The sequence below is a fragment of the Pinus tabuliformis genome, chromosome 2_2 (assembly GCF_031772625.1).
Source record: "Pinus tabuliformis cultivar Carrire ecotype Pingquan chromosome 2_2, CPIR1, whole genome shotgun sequence".
In the NCBI taxonomy this organism is placed as follows: Eukaryota; Viridiplantae; Streptophyta; class Pinopsida; order Pinales; family Pinaceae; genus Pinus; species Pinus tabuliformis.
The window spans coordinates 1,027,861,198-1,027,881,045 of record NC_142300.1 but is presented as its reverse complement, the minus strand read 5'-3'; the positions used below and the strand labels follow the sequence as shown (position 1 = coordinate 1,027,881,045).

The following is a 19,848-nucleotide window of genomic DNA, read 5'->3' as shown; positions in this document are numbered from 1 at the left end:
AAACCCCATGCTCCTAAGCCCCCAGTTAAACCCAGCGCTGTTCAACCTCCCCTCTCTCCCTCTGAAGATATTCCAAAGGCAGTTTCAGATACCAATGATACATTCGCTGACAAAGGGAAATCCAAATTAGATCCCACACAACTGGCATCTGACATGGATATGGATGCAGCATTAGCACTCAGCTTACAAAACACCATAGCGGACGAAGAACAAAATGCCCCAAGCAGCATGGAACAGGATCCGGAGAACATCATCCTCGAGGGATTAGACATTTTCAAACTTGAAGCAGCCTACAAGCAAAAGGAATACAATACTATTCCTCCCTGACAAATAGAGCGGCTGGAAGGAGTCCTCGCCAAGGTATAGCACAACAAGCATCTAGGTATACAGGGAGGAAGTCCATGGGATATCAAAAAGAGTCTCAAAGAAAACAAGAAGAGAGGGCGCAAAACTGACTTGCAGAGGACCATTGCAGTAGGGGAATTGCTTATGGAATCAGGACGATTCCCTAAGCTGACCAAGTTTTACAAACCTGCATCCCATTTACCATGAAGCTCATCTCCTGGAATGTGAGAGGGCTCAACAGCCCCTCAAAAATTAGGATGATCAAGAACTTGATACAACAAGAAAAACCCTCTATAGTTTTTCTTCAAGAAACAAAAAATAGCACAATAGCCATGGACAAAGTAAGAAATAAGATATGGGCTGGTAGCAGCTCAATGTCAGTAGACTCTTCAGGGGCTTCTGGAGGTCTTTCTATTCTGTGGAATCCACAGATTCTCAATCTTTACGACTTCCATGCCACCCATTTTCTCATTCAAGCCTCCTTTCATCTCATTGGAACCAACATCCACGGGCACCTTTCCAATGTATACTTTCCACAAAGCATTCAGCAAAAATTAGATCTGCTAAACACGATTTCTAGTTTAAATGAGCACAGACAATTCCCGCTCTGGATTAGTGGAGGCGACTTCAACATCATTCAGTCTCTGGAGGAGAAAACAGGGGGAAGAACAAGACTAGAAAACGACAGCAAAGGACTCAACGACTTTATACAGGACAACCACTTAATGGATATTCCGACCTCCAATGGGATTTTCACCTGGACTAATAAGCGTACTGGGGCCAACCATATTGCCTCTCGGCTGGACAGGTTCCTCCTCTCAGACAACGCAATCCATCTAGGAGGAGACTTCAATGCTTCAATTCTGCCCCACGGAGGTTCGGACCATTGGCCCATCGAGCTTCATTGGTCTCGGCCCGGTACAAGATGTAATAGGCCCTTCCGCTTTGAAGCGTTTTGGTTCACAAACGCAAAGTTCAGACAGGTTGTAGAGGAGGCATGGAAGTCTTACAGGCCATCCGAAGGAGCCAAAATGTATCAATTCCAGCTAAAGCTAAAAAATCTAAAGCAAGTTCTCAAGAACTGGAACAAAACTCAATTTGGCAACATTCAGGAGGATCGACAAAGGTTGGAGAAGCAAATGGAAGCTCTACAGCAAAACATCATCAAAGAAGGACGCACGGAGGAGCAATCCCAACATGAGCAAATTCTCTGGAATAGATTAGAAGAACGGAGAAGGCAAGAAGAAATACTTTGGCGACAGAAATCTCGAATCAACTGGCTGAAAGATGGCAAAAAGAATACAAAATTTTTCCATAGAACAGCTATACAAAGGCGCATGTATAACAACATCACATTCATCAACAACCAACAAGGAGAGCGAGTTGAAGCCCATGAAGACATGGAAAAGGAATTTACACATTACTTTCAAGACATCCTCAAAGAGCCGGAAGGAAACAAGGACGTCGAAATCAGAGCCATCACACAGCATATTCCCAGAATAATAACAGATGAGCACAATAACAAATTACTTCAGCCCACCTCCCTGAAAGAAATTGAAGAAGCAATGAACCAGCTCAAGGACGGCAAAGCCCCGGGGCCGGATGGCTTTACTGCCAATTTCTACCATGAATTCTGGGAGTTAATTAAAGAAGAAGTATGGGAGTTGGTGGAAGAATCAAGAAGCATGCACTGGATTCTGCCAGCCCTCAATACCACTTTCATAGCTCTAGTTCCCAAATGTGCGGAACCAAGCAAGCCGGAAAGCTTTCGACCCATTGCTTTATGCAACGTCATATACAAGCTTATCTCTAAGGTTATTGCAAATCGGCTAAAACCTCTCTTACCCTTGCTCATTTCACCAGAACAAACAGGTTATGTTGAAGGGAGGCAGATCATGGATGGCATCGTCTTATCAAATGAGGTGATTCACTCTCTAAAGATTCTAAAAAAGCCAGGTATGCTTCTAAAACTAGATCTTTCCAAAGCATTTGACAAGCTCAGTTGGAATTATATTCAAAAAGTGCTCATAGCTTTTGGCTTCAGTCATACATGGACAAGGTGGATTTTCAATTTAATCTCCTCTCCCAACATTTCTGTTCTGTTAAATGGTTCTCCATCTCATCCTTTTAGGCCTTCAAGGGGTATAAGACAAGGGGACCCCTTGTCGCCTTTCCTCTTCGTCCTTATGGCAGAGGGGCTAGGCAGACTGTTAAAGGCAGCGGTCGCTACTCAAATGCTCAAAGGTATCTCTGTTCATGGCCTTCCTCCCCAATCCCACCAACAATTTGTCGACGACACCATGCTCTTTGGACACCCATCCTCGCAAGAAGCCTCCGTCTTCAAGTCTCTGCTTTCCATATTTTCTAAAGCGTCAGGTACCTCCATCAATGCGTCGAAATCCCAGCTATATTTCTTTAATACTCCCCTCTCCACTCAAAGGAACATAGCTCGAATTTTGCAGTTTACCATTGCCAAGCTTCCGTCGACTTACTTAGGGGCTCCCCTGGCTGCTGCGGCCATCAAACATTCCTCCTGGCAGTCTCTTCTAGATAAGCTTGAATCCAAACTCTCCCTTTGGACCTTCCGCGCTCTCAACATCGCCAGCCGGCTTGTCCTGATCAAATCGGTCCTCCAAGCAATGCCTCTGTACCTTTTTTCTTTATTGGCTGCGCCCAAATGGGTTCTTAAATATATTCGTAATATCCAGCGAAATTTCCTCTGGGGGTCTTCAGGCCTGAACAGAAAATGGGCGCTCGTAAACTGGAAAGATGTCTGCAAACCAAAATCTGAAGGGGGCCTGGGATTGCGAGACCCTTTGCAGAGCAATAATACTATGGGTGCGCGCATGTGGTGGAATTGGATCACTAAGCCCAACGTACCATGGGCCAAACTTTGGCAAGCAAAATATGCACCAGGCAGCCAATGGAATGACTTAATCAGAATCAACTCCACAACTCAGGGATCACCCATGTGGAACGCAGCCAAACCTCACAGCAAATTCATTCAAGAGCATAGCTTCTGGGAGATTCACTCAGGTACTACAGCAAGATTTTGGGAGGACTCGTGGCAGCAGCTCCCCAAGCTCGCCACAATTTTTCACAGGCCTCTCTGGCAAGAACAAATGAAGCATGCACACCTCACGCAAGTCAATCAATTTTGGCAATCTTCGGCAAACACCGACTTCAGAACCTGGAAGAAAGCCAATCTCTGGCAAAGTAACTGGCAAGGAGAGACATATGAGGACATAGAGCGAGAATTATCATTTAGGAAAATTCGTTACTCCGCTTTACAGGATCGCCTAAGATGGGGACATCAGCATAAAGGCACATTTACTACTAAAGAAGCCCATCTGCTCAGATACACTGGAGACCAGCTCCACAAGGACCGGATCTGGGAAAAGATATGGCAACCAGGAATTTGGCCCAAAATCTCCACCTTCTTATGGCTGCTCAGCAAGAGAAGAGTGCTCACTTGGGACAACTTGATTAAGCGTGGATTCGTGGGGCCTTCTAGATGCCCGAACTGCAACATTAACTCTGAGACAATTGGACATCTCATGGAAACCTGCCCGCTCGCTGAGCAAATTTGGAGGAAAGTTGAGAGCTGTAACATGAGATCAGAGGCCAGAACAGAAGACATAGCTGAAAACCTAAGGAATTGGGCTCCCTCTCCTTTCAAAAGTCAGCTTCTCAATTTTCTGTGGAGACTCTTACCAGGATTCATATACTGGATTCTCTGGAAAGAAAGAAATCACAGAATCTTCAACAACTCCTCCCGGCCCACTGAAACATTATGGTTAATCCTCATCAAACAGCTGCAAGAAACTCTGGCCCTCAAATCCTGGACAGAGGAGGACATGCCAGACTCCCCTTTAGAATGCCTGATCCTGAAGTATTGGAACATAAACCTCTCAGTGTTAAAGAAAGAAGGCACCCGCTCATCCAACAGCAGCGCCTCGCCTTCTAGCTGGTCACCTCTAGCTTTTGACACATTCAAGTTAAACTTCGATGGGGCAGCCAAAGGTAATCCGGGGCTCGCAGGGTATGGAGGACTCTTCCGAAATCACACAGGGGAAATACTTCAGATTTTCTATGGCTCGTTGGGAAAAGATACGAATAATCTAGCTGAATTAGAAGGCCTATGGAGAGGCTTATGCCTTGCAGAGCAGAATAATTACTTCCCTTTGGAAGTAGAAGGAGACTCATTAATCCTTATTAGTGCTGCCCAAAGAATCCAAGCAGGAACATCTGCGATCAAGGTCGCCACAAGTTGGAGACTAATAAGCAGGATGGAATTAATGGAGGACATGCTACATACTCCCCAAAGTATAACTTTTAAGCATGTTCGAAGAACAGCAAACAAGGTCGCTGATAGATTAGCCAACCAAGGTGCTTCCCAGTGTATACCTTACTTTGTAGGCTCTCTGGACAACTCAGAAGATGACAAGCTCAACAATGACTGCATCTCTCTGGCGAAGAAGGATTTCAACATCCCGGATGTGGGTGCATAGGGGATTGGTGAATGGCACGAGCCATCACGTGGGCAGGTGGCATGCTCACGGAGGCTGGAGGTACCACGCGCTGCGGGGCTTTATTACGCTTGAAGGCAGAGGAAGGAAGGCATTAATGCCTGTCCATTCGGCTCGAGGGAAGGTGTTGGACTTCGGGGTGGCGATGTGGTTAAAGCTGAGCAAGATGGTATTGCAGGAGAGTATGAGGGAGCCGAGCAATGATACCCTGCTCCGCTCAGAAGGCATTGGGAAGGTGTATTTGAGAGGAGTGCCGCCGGTTTGCAAGTCTGGTATAGATACTTGGAGCTGGTGTGGGTTCGTGCAGCGGGTGTTGATTCTGGGAGTGGGGGTCGGGCCTTGGCGCTGTTGTGGGTTCTTGGGGCTGGTAACAGTTCTGTTCGCTGGTGAAATTCAGAGTGCCTGTGTAGGAAAGGGTGCAGTCATGTCAAGAGCAAGACCGCGAATGGGCAGCCGAAGAGGGGGAATTCAAGGCAGGGCTCTCCTGCAGGATGATTACTACTCGCCCTCTTCCTCCCTCGAGGTTACTTCGCGGCCACAAAGACTCCAGGGAAGCATTGAAGAAGAGAGGGGGCAGCATGGTAGCAGCCCGAATTCTGAAGAGGGGCAGCGGGAGCTCCCCATGCTCAGGTATAGGCTGCCCACATGTCAATTCCACTTTGGTTGTCTCGATTGCTGTTGAGCCTGGAGCCACGCAGAATGTGGAGGTCGAGCCTCTGCCGGAAGGGCAGCGCTCCAGTAGGGAGAATTCCCCTATTGCGTGCCTTCCGGTTGGAGCTGGAAAGGGCTGGACGAATTATGGTAGTGATCCTGGGCCAAGTTGGATGGCGCCTAGGCGTGACCGAGTGCTGGAGCTTGAGCGCCCTGCTATCAACCGTGAACGGGATGCTGGCCCTTCTACGCATGCTGACTTTGCCGATCCGAGCAGGCCAGCCCGTGAGGGAAGCCCAGATGCGGTCATCCAGCTTTCAGATTCAGAGGACGCGCTCCGCTTTGGGTATGAAATTGCAGAGGCACCCCAGACTACTGAGGAAGATTGAATGCGCCCCGGTATTCTCTGTTCTTTTGTTGGGATCTTGTTGTGTTTCTCGGCTATGTGGCGGCATTATATCAGTCAAGGTGTCGAATGTAAATGTTCAGGTGTAACCCGTAATGGTTCAGGTGTCTTTGGTCTGTGTCCACATGTCTGTTTGTCTTTGTCTGTGTTTGTCTTTGTCCGGGTCAATCCATGGCCCCGGTGTTTCAGTCCTTTTATGTTATGTAACTGTGTCGGCAATGTCCAGCTACAATTCCAATTTTGACTCCTTTCAATTTTGGAGCTGTTAACAGGGCAAGGCAAGAGCTGACAGGCAAATTCTCATAGCCTTGCCCTTTGTACTCTATTTTGTATTTTTGCTTTGTACGATAATAGAATTAAACATATTCAGAAAAAAAAAAAAAAATACGTTTGGAAAAAAAAATTTAAGTAAAATTCTTAAAACATTATATATATATAAATTTATATGGTTTAAATTTTAATAATAATTTTGATAAAAAAAAAATTTAAAATTTTAATTATTAATTTATATTTTACTTCTAACGTTTTAAAAGTTTTAATTATCTATTTATATTTTATTTTTAACATTTTAATAATAATTCTAATAAGATTTTAATTAGATTTATTGTGATGGGGAATAAGAACTTTTCCGAAAAATATTTTTATAAATAAAATTTTATAATATTTTTATAAGTATTTTAATTATAATAGTTTATAAAATTTAAACACGTATTCTATATATTCTTCGCATATATTCTTCGGTGAAAGAGTTACACACGTACTCTATATATTCTTCACATATATTCTTTGGTGAAAGAGTTCTGAGGCTCGGTGAAAGAGTTAAAAACATACTCTATATATTGTTCGCATATATTCATTGGTGAAAGAGTTCTGAGGCTCAGTGAAAGAGTTAAACACGTACTCTATATATTCTTCGTATATATTCTTCGGTGAAAGAGTTCTGAGGCTCGGTGAAAGAGTTAAAAACATACTCTATATATTCTTTGCATATATTCTTCGGTGAAAGAGTTCTGAGGCTCGATGAAAAAGTTAAACACATACTCTATATATTCTTCGCATATATTCTTCGGTGAAAGAGTTCTGAGGCTCAGTGAAAGAGTTAAAAACATACTCTATATATTCTTCGCATATTTTCTTCGGTGAAAGAGTTCTGAGGCTCAGTGAAAGAGTTAAACACGTACTCTATATATACTTCGGTGAAAGAGTTCTGAGGCTCGGTGAAAGAGTTAAACACATACTTTATATATTCTTCACATATATTCTTCGGTAAAAGAGTTCTGAGGCTCAGTGAAAGAGTTAAAAATGTACTCTATATATTCTTCGCATATATTCTTCGGTCCATGGGCTGCAGTGGGAACGGGCGATCTGTAGTCAGGTTTGTTGATATCAGGTGCACACATTCCTTATCTTTTTCTTTTTTTAATACATATTTTCTCATATAATTTCAAGTATGAATATTTCACCACAGTTACCAAAGATTACCAAGGGTAGACCTAGCACAGTTACTCTACAAGGCCTTTATGAGTATATAGAGTCTTTAGAGAAACGTAGAGAAGACAAAGAAGCCAAGCTACAAAAAGAGTTAGAAGCCATGCTGGAAAATAAATTTGCATCTCTTGAAGACACGATCAAAAAACAAATATAAAATAAAATAGAATTACTGGAGAATAAAATGGAGGCAATGGAGACTAGATTGCAGGTTGTAGAAAAACAAAACAAAGATACTAACCAACCATCCCAACAAGGAGATGCTGATACTTTAGAGAATCTTAAAATCAAAAACAAATTAAAGGACTAGAAGAAAAAGTTAATAGACGCCTCACCCTAAATAATATGGTAGATAAGTTAAATACTAAAACAATTTAAGATGAAATGAAAGAATTAATAGAATTAGACCACGAACGTAACAAAAGGGCCTTGAACCTTATAATATTTGTTTTAAAAGAGGAAGTAGATGAGGATACTTTAGCCTTAGCCCAGATAGAATTACATAATAGATTACGAATTGAAACAGTGTGTCTCACAGAAGCAACAAGGTTGGGGAAACTAACCGAGAATAAAGGAAGAGTAATCCGCATAAAGGTGAGCTCCACTGATCATAAGTACGACATACTTAGTGAAACCTCAAGTCTAAAAGGAACGAGAATATTCATAAATGAAGATCTCATTCCAGAATATCAGGTAGAATTAAGAAAGGAGGTTCAAAAGCTAAAAGAAGCTAGAATGGAAGGAAAAGGGGCAATAATTAGAAATAGAAAATCCTTTATTCGAGATAGAAACCAAAAAGATAGTAATCAATAGCAATTAAACATGCTCCGGATCCTTTGTTGGAACTTTCGGGGTTTCCCATGGAACAAAGGCCCCAAGCTAAGTTGGATTTCAAATGATGTTGATATTATTTTGCTTGTTGAAACTTGGGAGCACGAAGAATCTAAGGTCCCTAACATAGATGGCTTTACGCTATGGTCTACCTGGAACAAGCGATCCTCCAGTAGAGGCATTGGGGGAGTATCTTGTTACATTAAGAAGAACATATCCCCCCATGCTAGGATTTATAAAAACAACCCTCACAACCAGTATAGTTGGATAGAGATTAGAGACATTAATAATAAAGAGTCCTACATAACAATATGTTATTTCCTCCCATCAATTCTAACTCCTATAAGAAGAAGAATCTAGATAAAACTAACCCTTACAATGGTTTAGAGAATGATATTTCTAGCTTAAGGAATGATGGCAATATCCTTTTAATAGGTAACATTAATGCTGACGAAGAACCTACTTTGGCTAGTAGGTACAAAAGGAGCTCTGAAGACCTCGGGGAAAATTTGTTTGGGTCGGAGCTAGTCAAGCTCTGTAGTGCTCAGGATCTCATAATTTGCAACGATCTAAAGAAGTGGCCCAATTTAGTAAGATGACCGACATCCATGGACTTGGTAGCAGCGTGGTAGACTACATTATTTCTGATCTCCCATTATACAACGAAATAATAAATTTTGACATCTTAAACGACCACAAACCTGACTCTGATCATAGGCCTTTACTTATAACTCTCAATTTTGTCATGCATAGAGTTCCCACATAAAATAATACTTACAGCCAAAAGAACATAATATTTGATAGAAATAAAAATGTTCTCTTTCTAAATGAATTAAAAACTAATTTTCTTCCTTTATCTAGTATAGACAACATAGAAGACCTCTATCATAATTTTACTACAACCCTCTCATATTCTATTAACAAGTTCTCAATTGAAGTTTCAAATAATAAAAGAAATAACAAAACCAATCCATCGTATGACAAACATTGTAAAAGTGCGAGGAGAGCAATTGAGGAAGCTGTTGATGAATCTCTTAAAATGGAAAAGATAAAAATATACAAAGTCCTAACTAAAAGGGAAAAGAGGCAGTACATTCGTCAAAGACAGGAGAATCTCTTACACCTCTCTAAGGTAGCTCCTAAAAAATTTTGGAGGCAGATTTTGATTAGGAAGACTAAAGATAATAATAAAATTGCTCTTCACGATTGGAATTCCTACCTTAAAAAGCTTTATGAATCTCCAAATGTCATGGATAATTTTGAAACCCTGCTTATAACGAAATAATTTTTCTCTTTAGAAGACATTAAGTTTGGGGTTAATCACCTCGCTAATGGGAAAGCTAAGGACATTGAAGGTTACCAGGCGGAAATCTTAAAAATTGGAGGTCCTGTCCTCATCCCCCACATTCACAAGATTTTCAATCAAGCAGTCAAGCAAGGGTTCCCTAAACCTTGGACTGAGAGCCTCATTATCCCTATTTTTAAAAGTGGGGATACAAATAACCCCTCTAGTTATCTGACAATTATGATCAGCCCTCTCTTAGCCAAGTTATATGGTAGTATTTTGGAAAAGAAGTTAAGTATATGGCTTGAAAGTGAAGGTAAGTGAGCTAAAGGCCAAGCAGGTTTCAAAAGGCATCACTCAACAATAGACCACCTCATTACGCTTAGGATCATTGCAAAGGAATGTCGTAATGATAAATCCAATTTATTTTGTTCCTTTGTGAACTTTAGAAAGGCTTTCGATACAGTTCCTAGATACAACCTTTGGAATAGATTAGAAGAGCTAAAGGTTCCTCTCAAGTTAAGAGCCACCACTATAAGGTTATATGAGAATGTAATTGCCAAGCTAAAGAGCAATGAGGGGTGGTCGAAAGATATTAAGTGTAACATCGGAGTTAAATAAGGTTTCCCCCTCTCCCCTACCCTATTTGGCATTTACATCGATAAGCTTGAAGGCTATTTAGAGGAAGCAGGATGTGATGGCACGATCTTAGCTGGGATAGTTGTCATCCTTCTTCTCTATGCTGACGATATTTTTCATTTGGCAAGGTGCCCATCTAATCTTGATAAGCAACTCAGGCTTCTTAAGGATTTCTGCTCTACCATGGGTATGACTATTAACACTGACAAAAAAAATTTATGATTATCAAATCCAAGAAGGACACTTATGCTAATTTTATGTATGACAATATAACATGGAGGAAGTGTATTCTTACAAATACCTAGGAATTGATATTCATCACAAGATCAATTGGAACCATAGCATTGAGAAAAGGATTAATGGGGGATGGAAAACTTATTTTGGTCTTGAAAATAATTGTAAAACAACAAACCTCGTAATGTGGGATAAAAAGAAGTTCCCCTTTGAAACTTTAGTCACTCCTGTTATCTTATATGGCTGTGAGGTTTGGGGTTGCAGCATCTCCAAAGAATTATGGAGAAAGATTGAGCAAATTTAGAAGTGTTTTATAACTTATAACCTGAAAATTAAAAGTAATACACCATATCCTATTCTCCTTATAGAAGCAGCTCTTTCCCCTATTGAGAGCCTAGCTATGATTAGGTTTCTGTTGTACAAGCACAAACTCAATAACATAGACGATCATAGACTTCCTAAGCTAGCTTTAAATTCCAGCCAAAACCACCTAAGGCTCAATCGGGGTGGCATAAAGACACAAGGGCTTGGTTAAACTATTGGAAGATCAACGAGAATGATGCATTGCAAGACATAAATAACATTAAAGATATTGTTATTTCTAAGTTCAAAGAAAAAATGTGGTGTGAGAAAGATTTAGCGGCTAAAAGAAAATTAAGTTATTATAAGAAGGTCATCAACCCCACCATAGAAGATCAAAAGTATCTCTCTATTTTAACTAGCTCAAAGAAGAAAATTATTATAGCAAAGATTAGAAAGAATTCTTATGAGCTCCATAGTGAAACAAGTCATAGGGCAGTTCCTAAAATGCCATGGATGGAAAGGATCTGCCATATATGTGAGAATAAGAACATCGAGGATGAAAACCACTTCCTCTTAGAGTGCCCTGCCTATAACCACATTAGGTCTTAGTTTCACAATCTTTGTTACAATGCTGACCTTCCTAGCCTTTTACAATGTCAAAATTATAGTGAGCTCGGAAGGCCTCTCTCCAAGCTTTTTGAGCATAGGAATAAAATCTTAAATCAAAATAAATAATTTGTTTCTTTAGATCCGATAGACCAATATTTGGTCGGGATGTTAACCACCACCATCATCATCATCATCATAAATATTTAAGTTAAGAAAAAAACTATATTTAATTTATATTTATTATTAAATTAAATTATTTGTTCTTAAAATTTAATATTTAAAATTTTTTAAATATAAAACATTGATAATCTATAAATTTATCTAAATATAAATTAATTTAAAATATTATAGCTAAACTAGAAAGTGGGTAGTATCATTAGTGTTTTAAATTGATTGAGCTTATTGAAATATAGCCTATATTAAATATTTTTAAATGAATCGTAATTATATAACTAATTTTTTAATAATAATAATAATAATAATAATAATAATAATAATAATAATAATAATAATAATAATAATAATAATAATAATAATAATAATTATTATTATTATTATTATTATTATTATTATTATTATTATTATTATTATTATTATTATTATTATTTAATATATTAAAAGTATGTAATAAATATGATTAATCTCAGATGGATTATGGATTTCAAGCCAGGCTCAAAATAGGAATTTCTAAGTTGTTTGATAGGATGATAATAATTTTTAAGCTGTTTGAGATGATGATAATTGATGGTTTTGTTTAGGATTTTTCATTTATATAAATATATTGTTTTATTATAATAAAAATATTAATATTTATTTATTTATTTATTTTTAATTTTATTCAATTTTATTATTTAGTTATATATTAAAGTTATTAATATATTTAGTAAAATTAAAATTATATAAAATAATTTTTTTTATGTGCTATAAATATATAAAAAATTTAAGATGGTAAAATTAAAAAAACATACTATCATATATATATATATTAAAATTGAAAAGAAAATATATGATTTAAAATTTAATATTATTTTTAATTATTTTTAATATTATTAATTTTCATAATATGTTAATTTACCAAATTATAAAAAATTTAAAAGATTTTTCTCCAAATCTAAGAAAAAATAAATTCAACTTCATGATAAAAACTAATTAATAGTCCTCACAACCAAAAAAATTATTTAAAAATGTAGGGAAATATATTCAACAATGCTAAAGAAAACACCCACATTTCCCTTACTTTATTTAAATTCCATGATAAAAAAAACAAAATTAATATATTATTAACTTCCCTTCTTATTCTCAATTACTTTTTTACTTATTGTTTAGTGTTAATTAAAAATATATATATTAATGTCAATTGACAAATTAATTAGGGTTCATGACATATATTTATATGAATTTTTTTAATTAATCAATTTAATTAAAAATGTGAAAGTGACATAAATACTTTTGAGATTGTAACAACTATTTAGAATATTTTAAAATATTTCATGTAAGTTAAATTCTTACCATCCACCTAATAATTATTAATAATTAAAATAAAATTCTGGACACCTTATTCTAAAATACACGTGTATTGACATAATTAAAAAATTATTTTTATCTCAAATTTACATTAGTTTGCATGTATAAGTTAAACTTGATTCATTTCTGAATTACAATTTAATGAAGAATTTTTGAAGAAATACTGTATTCAAATAGAACTTATTTCTTTTAGGAAATGTTCTATATTCATGTTCCAATATTCCTTTATCAACTTTTTTTTTAAATCATTTTCATTTCTATTTACATAAAAATTAATTTACCCTTAAATATTTTAGTTTTAATGTAAATATATATTTTTGAAACATTTTTTCTTCTAGAATATTACTTAAATAAAACTCTTACTTTTGATAACTAATCTAAATTTGAATTACTACTATTTTATGATTTTTTTTTACAAAATTTATTTATTTTAATAAAAAATATTTACAACCATTATTATATATAATATTTAATAAATAAAATTGAATCATAAAAACCAACACAAAACCTAGGTTAAGTTAAATTCAAGCCAAAAACTCATGCTAAAACAAATACCAAATATAAAATATACTAGGCCATCAACTTTTGCAGATAAAACCATTTTAATTTAACATTTAATAAAAAACTAAACTTAAACCATAAAAGCCAACCCAAAACCTGAATTAAATTAAATCCAAAAACTCATCTAAAACTAATACCAAATATAAAATACACTATACCATAACTTTGGCTCATAAAACCATTTTAATTTAATTTAGAATAATAAATATATTGCACTTCAATGTCAAACCCACACTTCATGAATACTTTCATTGCTATTGTAAGTTTGTTTGTAATAAATATTTTCATTGCAATAAGTTTTGTTCTCATGAATACTAATCATTGCACTTGGTTAGAACCAAGGTGACTTAGAAGTTAGAAAACTTTATTTGTTGATTTTGTTTGTTTTCAATGTAGTAGGTGAAAAGCAAGGTGACCCCAAAAAGGTTAGATAATTTTCCCTTTTCGTACATATTTATACTCACTTACTTGTTTTAAAGTAGTTGATTGGTTATGTTTTTCGTTTTCTTACTTAAAACCTCGTCTCGTTGATTGGTTTTGTTTTATTTTCTAAAAGATCATAGACATCTATTTTGATCACACCTTAGGTATATGTCAATAAAATGGAAAAAACATTAAAGTTTGGGGAAAAAAATAATTTGTTCCAATTCACGCAACTTCCTCTTGATTGCCCAACCTGTCAGTCGAACGCTATACCTAGCGCTTTATATTTTTTGTGGGTCACTGAGCAGACGTCCACCAGTGATTATTTCAGAGTAATCGACTCCGCAGTGGAAAACAATTGTTAGTGATTGTCATATGTCAATCAGTGCAGTACAACAAGCTGCTGGACCTCATGACAATATTTTAATAATTTTGAGAAACTGGCGAAGATTGTCGGAAAGAAAAAGTTTATTCCACTTACGGATCACATGCATCATAGAGATGTGTTCCCTCGAACTCTATAAATCGTTATTCATGGCTCCCATCTACTTCATAGTTGCAGGTTGCCCTATTGCATTTTCCTCCAATCCCTTGCACTGATACTGCGTATCAGAGAAATTAACTAGGGAATCATTCAGAATGAAAAAGGTAGCAGCCCTATGTTTTATTTTCATGATTCAGGTAGCAACAAACATGGCTCCTATAATGGCGGCGTGCAGCGGCTATACTTGTATTCTCCCGCCCGTCATACCGGGTGTCCCTGGAAGTGGAGGCTCAACACCCGGCGGCTCTGCAGGAAAGTGCCCGTTGAATGCTCTGAAGCTGGGAGCCTGCGTTGATGTGCTGCAAGGCCTGGTGCACGTAGGGCTTGGAGACCCTGTGGTAAACCAGTGTTGCCCACTCATACAAGGCGTTGCGGCGTTGGAGGCAGCGCTCTGTTTGTGCACAACAATTCGTGCTAAGGTTCTTAATCTTAACGTACTACTTCCAATCGCCCTTTCGCTCGTTGCATCGTGTGGCCTGAGCGTTCCTCCAGATTTCAAATGCCCTGCTAATTAAGGTGATTATTTATGCTTAAATATTGGCGCTCTTTTAAATAAAAGTGTAGTTATGTTATGCATTGAGATTTTTAGTCTTGTATAATGTTTTGAGTGGACATTCACTCAAAGTTTCTATTCTCTGGTCCCTATAATAGATAGAGTGTTTACTCATCACAGATAGAGTGTTCACTCATCACTGAACACTTTATCTATTATTAGGGACCTCAACCTTTCTATTCTCTAGTCCCTGACTCTTTTAAATAAAAGTGTAGTTATGTTATGCATTGAGGCTAATTTTTAAGATGGGATTTTGTAGAGGATTTTTTGTTTTGTCTAACATTTTGGGTGGACAGTCACTCAAAGTTTCTATTCTTTGGTCCCTGATAATAGATAGAGTGTTCACTGATCACTGAATACATTATCTATTATCAAGGATCTCAACTTTTTTGTTTTCTAGTTCAAAGTTTTTATTCTCTCCTCTCTGATAATAGATAGAGTGTTTACTCGTCACTGAATACTCTATCTATTATCAAAGATCTCAGAGTTTTTATTCTCTAGTGCTTAGTAATAAATAGAGTATTCACCCATTAGTGAACACTCTATTTATTTAAAATGGAATGTCCACCCCAAAATATTGGACAAAATTAAAAATCTTCTAAACAGTTTCATCCCAAATATTCTCACGTGTGGAAATCTACACCCTCTAGTGCTATGCATTTTTAAGGTTTAATGTTTTTGGATTGCAGATAAGTTTCTGACAGCAAGCGCCATTGCTGAAATCAATGCAACTTCTGCAAGCTTGCCAGGCGCAACGAAATAAGAGAGAGAGATATTAGATATTATGATACTTTGTGGTATTTTGGGTCATTCATGGTTATTGTAGTTGGAATGGGTGTGACTAGATTGAATTTACCATTTGCAGACAATGGGGGTGAAGATTGTTGTTGTAATGGGTCATTCATGGTTATTGTAGTTGGAATGGGTGTGACTAGATTGAATTTAGCATTTGCAGATAATGGGGTGAAGATTGTGGTTGTGATGTATTACTAGAAGCTTGTCATGCAGTATTGTTTTAGGGTTTTCTTGCATTATGATAAGCTTTGATTGTGATTTCATCATGTGTATGACGACTAGCAGTCACAAACAAGCACTTTGTGCAATTCATTGGGTAGAAATCATTCACTGTCACTGTCACTGTCAAAATTCATGTGTTCTGCCCCTGGGTACTGTGAAAGAGACATTACCAGAACATCGCAGCGAGGTATCTGGTAAGTCAGATCGTCACAGTTACTCAAGATTGTTATTGGATAAATTAAGACTTTATCATAAAGTTCATTGCGGTAAAAGACTTTGTTATTTGGGTAAAAAGCTCATTTCCCATCATGTAGTGATTTTGGAAGTGAAATGAGAATATGCGTGCTTTGATTTTGATTTCTTGATGTGTATGACGGCTTGCAGTCACATGTTAAGATTCATTAGTACTTTCCGCATTCATTAGATCCAAATAATTGTGTTCCTGTCTAAATGTATTGAAGTCAAATCATCACACTTAAAGCTAGGTTGCTTATTGGGTAAAGGGAAACATCCTTAAAATCATTAAGGAAAAGGAGAATTTATTTTCATTAACTATTTCTTAAAAATTTTCATAAAAGTGCTTTCAATTTTGGACCATTTTATATATTATTGTGTGATTTATAGTTTAGTTAAGATAAAGATAAAAGTAAATGTAAATGGCAAATAACTGCCATGTTAAGCTGCTACAACAGTGATTAGAAAAAGAACAACTCTCTCACATATATGAATGAATATTCTTAGTTTCATATGGTTAATGAATATTCTTTGTTTCATGTGGTTAATGTGGACGAACCAGGTTTATGAACAGCTATTTAATACACCGTTTTTAGTGGCAGTTATGCACACTTTTAATGGGAGATATGTTTTTTTGGAAGTTATAGACAATTTTAAGGTGCAAGCAAGCAATGTTTGCACACCATTAATATATTTTTTAATTAGAGGTATTTTAATTATAATAATTTAATAAAATACATGATCCATGGTATTATAAGTAATGTTTAGAAATTTGTCCATTAATTCAAGATACAAAGTAATAAAATAATATTTTAAAAGTGTATGTTGTGTATGTTTTGTCATTATAGATTTAGGGTTCTGTGATAAGATTATGTTTTTAGTTATTTAAAATATATTTTTAAATATATAAATAAATTTAATATTTTGAAAATGTAAATTTTAGTTAAAAAGTGTATTATTGTATATATTTTTTCATTATAGATTTAGATTTCTGTAATAAGATTATATTTTTAGTTATTTAAAATATATTTTTAAATATATAAATATATTTAATAGTTTAAAAAATATAAATTTTACTATTTAAATTTAAAATTCACACATTTTCATAAAATTCCATGAGACCCACTATGTATAAACCCACTATGTGTTGGATCTTTTCCTCAGTGGCTTCATATTGGCAAAGCTGCAGTTGCATTGCTAGTGTCCAGTCTGCAGGCTCTTCTGATTTTTTTAATTTGAGAGGCTTTTTTAGTTTTATGTTAAGGTTTGTTAACTCACATTGTAATGATTGACTACTTATTTCTGAGGTCATATTTAGATTTTGGTATTCTATAATTTAAAGTATATAAAATATATTTTTGAAAATTATGCAATGAGTGACTACTTATTTCTTAGGTCGTATCATTTTTTTTGGTATTCCATAATTTAAACCATACGAAATATCAAATATATTTGGAAAATTATGCGTTAGTATGGTTTTTATATTAATAAAAGTTTATCCTCTTTAAGTAAATGACTTTGATATTAATAAAAGCTTGTCCGTTTGTCTTTTAAGGTTAGATGCTATTTAGAAAAGAGATACAAAGCGAAACAAGTTTGCTTTCTGTTTTCTTTTTCACTTTAATTAAATCCGGAGATATATGTCAGAATCCGTGTAACGATGAAAAATTAAATTTACAAATATTCATTGACTTTAGAAAGGTTCGTGAGTACTTTTTTCGGCACACAAGCGTCATCCAGCTTTCCATCTTTTATCATTAATTTAAGTACTTCTAAGATTTTTGATACCTTGTTTGCTGATGGATCATTTATCCAGGTACTTTAATATTTACTTTATTCATAAATAAATCATGATTAATATAAATTTTGTCTCTATAATAATTTACTTTATATTAATAAAAATAATTGTTAAAATAAAATATTAAAATCGGGAAAATGATAATACTTACTAAAAAGATGAAAGTTATAAAATGATTAGAATCTTGAACAGTTATAGCCATACAGTAATTTTGCTTTTATGTTATATATATTCATTGAACCTAGAGCCAGACATATTTGTAGAAGTCATATGATTTTTGGGAAGCCAATATCCATATCCTATGGAATTGTATTCATTGTACAATTTAACCACATTGATCACTGTACACACTGTACACAATTTTAAAATGTTAACATGTTTTTCTGATAATATCTATCTCTGGTGCATCCTTTGATAGCAGTGTATGTTTATTGGGAACATTGTACATATTGCTTAAACTACTATCTATTTGGTTTAGAGCCATCATCATCAGGTCCTTGCCACCATTCTAATCACTACCTCGAAGAGAAGGACCAGGAAGGAAGTCGTTGAACGTAATTCATCGCTTTTATGAAGAGAATTGTTAAGTGATTGGTATAAAAAATTGTTGTATTTTATATTACACTGTCCAAGGATGTCAATTTTTTTTTGAATGATTCATATTTAAACTAATCAAATAAATTAATTAAATAAGAAGAATGATGTAAATTGCAAATTCAAGTTGTAAACAATAATGGAAAGATGCAATATTTGACCAATTGTATGTAGATATTAAAGTTAAATTAATGATAAGTAATAATTTTAATAGTTTTATTGCAAGATGAGGAGGTTCTTTTAAGAATGTACATGGAGGAATGTAAGATATTGCAAGAAACATGGGAGTTATTTAAAGGTTTGTATGAGATGACTAATATAAATTAGGTATTATTTTTTAAAAATAAGTTTTTTTCAATAAAAACAGAAGAACATGAATGTATTAGTAATTTTTTATCCATAATTAACTAAAGGATACATGGAGTGATATAGGTGAGAATATATCAAGCACTAATTTGGTTATTACTACATTAAATATTATGTTAAATGAATGTCAAATATTTATCACAAAACTTGCAGCAGGAGAGAAAGCACATTTGATTTATAATTTGGCAGGTATCTTATTGCAAAAAGATAACCCATGGGAATCTAAAGAACAAATTTTAGAGTTCAAATTTGGAATTAATGATCAAAGCCAAAAAATCATACAAAGGAAAGCCATGCAAAGGAATGATAAAGGCAAGTTCAATGTAAAACTACATCAAAGTGGGGCATCATTAAGGACAAACACAAGGCTGAAGAACAATGACTTGTATTTTTTATTATGGTAAATTAGGACATTATGCTAGGAAAAAAGAAGTTTCATGATCCCATATATAGAAAAAATTAAGGTAATTTTGTTGATAGAGAATCAACCGTGAGTGACGATCTCAAAATCTCAAACAAGTTTAGTTTTATCAACAAGAATAGATGATTGTAATGCACAATTTATAGATTCAAGTGCTTCTATTCATATGAGATATCATAGAGAATGGTTTGAAACTTATCATGAGAAGACCAATGATGCTCAAATCTAGGTGATGATAGATGTCATGAAATAAAAGCTTATGGTGACGTATGTGTGACTTTGTCAAGTGGTCATATGAAACAAATTAAAAATGTAACATATCTTCCAATGATTAAGAAAACATTAATTTTAGTTCAAAAAACAAAGATCAAGGCTTAGAAGTTTAATTTGTGAAGTTAGGTTTTGTTGTGAAGGGCATACAAGATCACTAAAAAGCTATAGAAAAATGTATCTGAGTAGGATGTCTCTACAAATTTGATGTTGCTATTAAAGA

At 35.3% G+C, this 19,848-nt stretch overlaps 2 protein-coding genes across 2 annotated transcripts; both read left to right on the top strand.

The window, feature by feature from the left end:
- The first annotated feature begins 677 nt into the window (after positions 1-677).
- LOC149196845 (uncharacterized) lies at positions 678-4,856 on the top strand. The gene has a single exon (XM_089408456.1). It carries the CDS (start codon positions 678-680, stop codon positions 4,854-4,856), a length of 4,179 nt encoding a protein of 1,392 aa, XP_089264582.1.
- A 9,507-nt stretch (positions 4,857-14,363) lies between these two features.
- Positions 14,364-16,302, top strand: LOC149196844 (36.4 kDa proline-rich protein-like). Its single transcript, XM_089403798.1, has 2 exons — positions 14,364-14,888; positions 15,615-16,302. The coding sequence occupies exon 1, from the start codon at positions 14,468-14,470 to the stop codon at positions 14,885-14,887; it is 420 nt and encodes a 139-aa protein (XP_089259924.1). The 5' UTR covers positions 14,364-14,467; the 3' UTR covers position 14,888; positions 15,615-16,302.
- Positions 16,303-19,848: the final 3,546 nt, after the last annotated feature.

Coding starts and splice junctions, on each gene's coding strand:
- LOC149196845 (XM_089408456.1), top strand. CDS start 678: ATGGACAAAGTAAGAAATAAGATATGGGCTGGTAGCAGCTCAATGTCA.
- LOC149196844 (XM_089403798.1), top strand. CDS start 14,468: ATGAAAAAGGTAGCAGCCCTATGTTTTATTTTCATGATTCAGGTAGCA.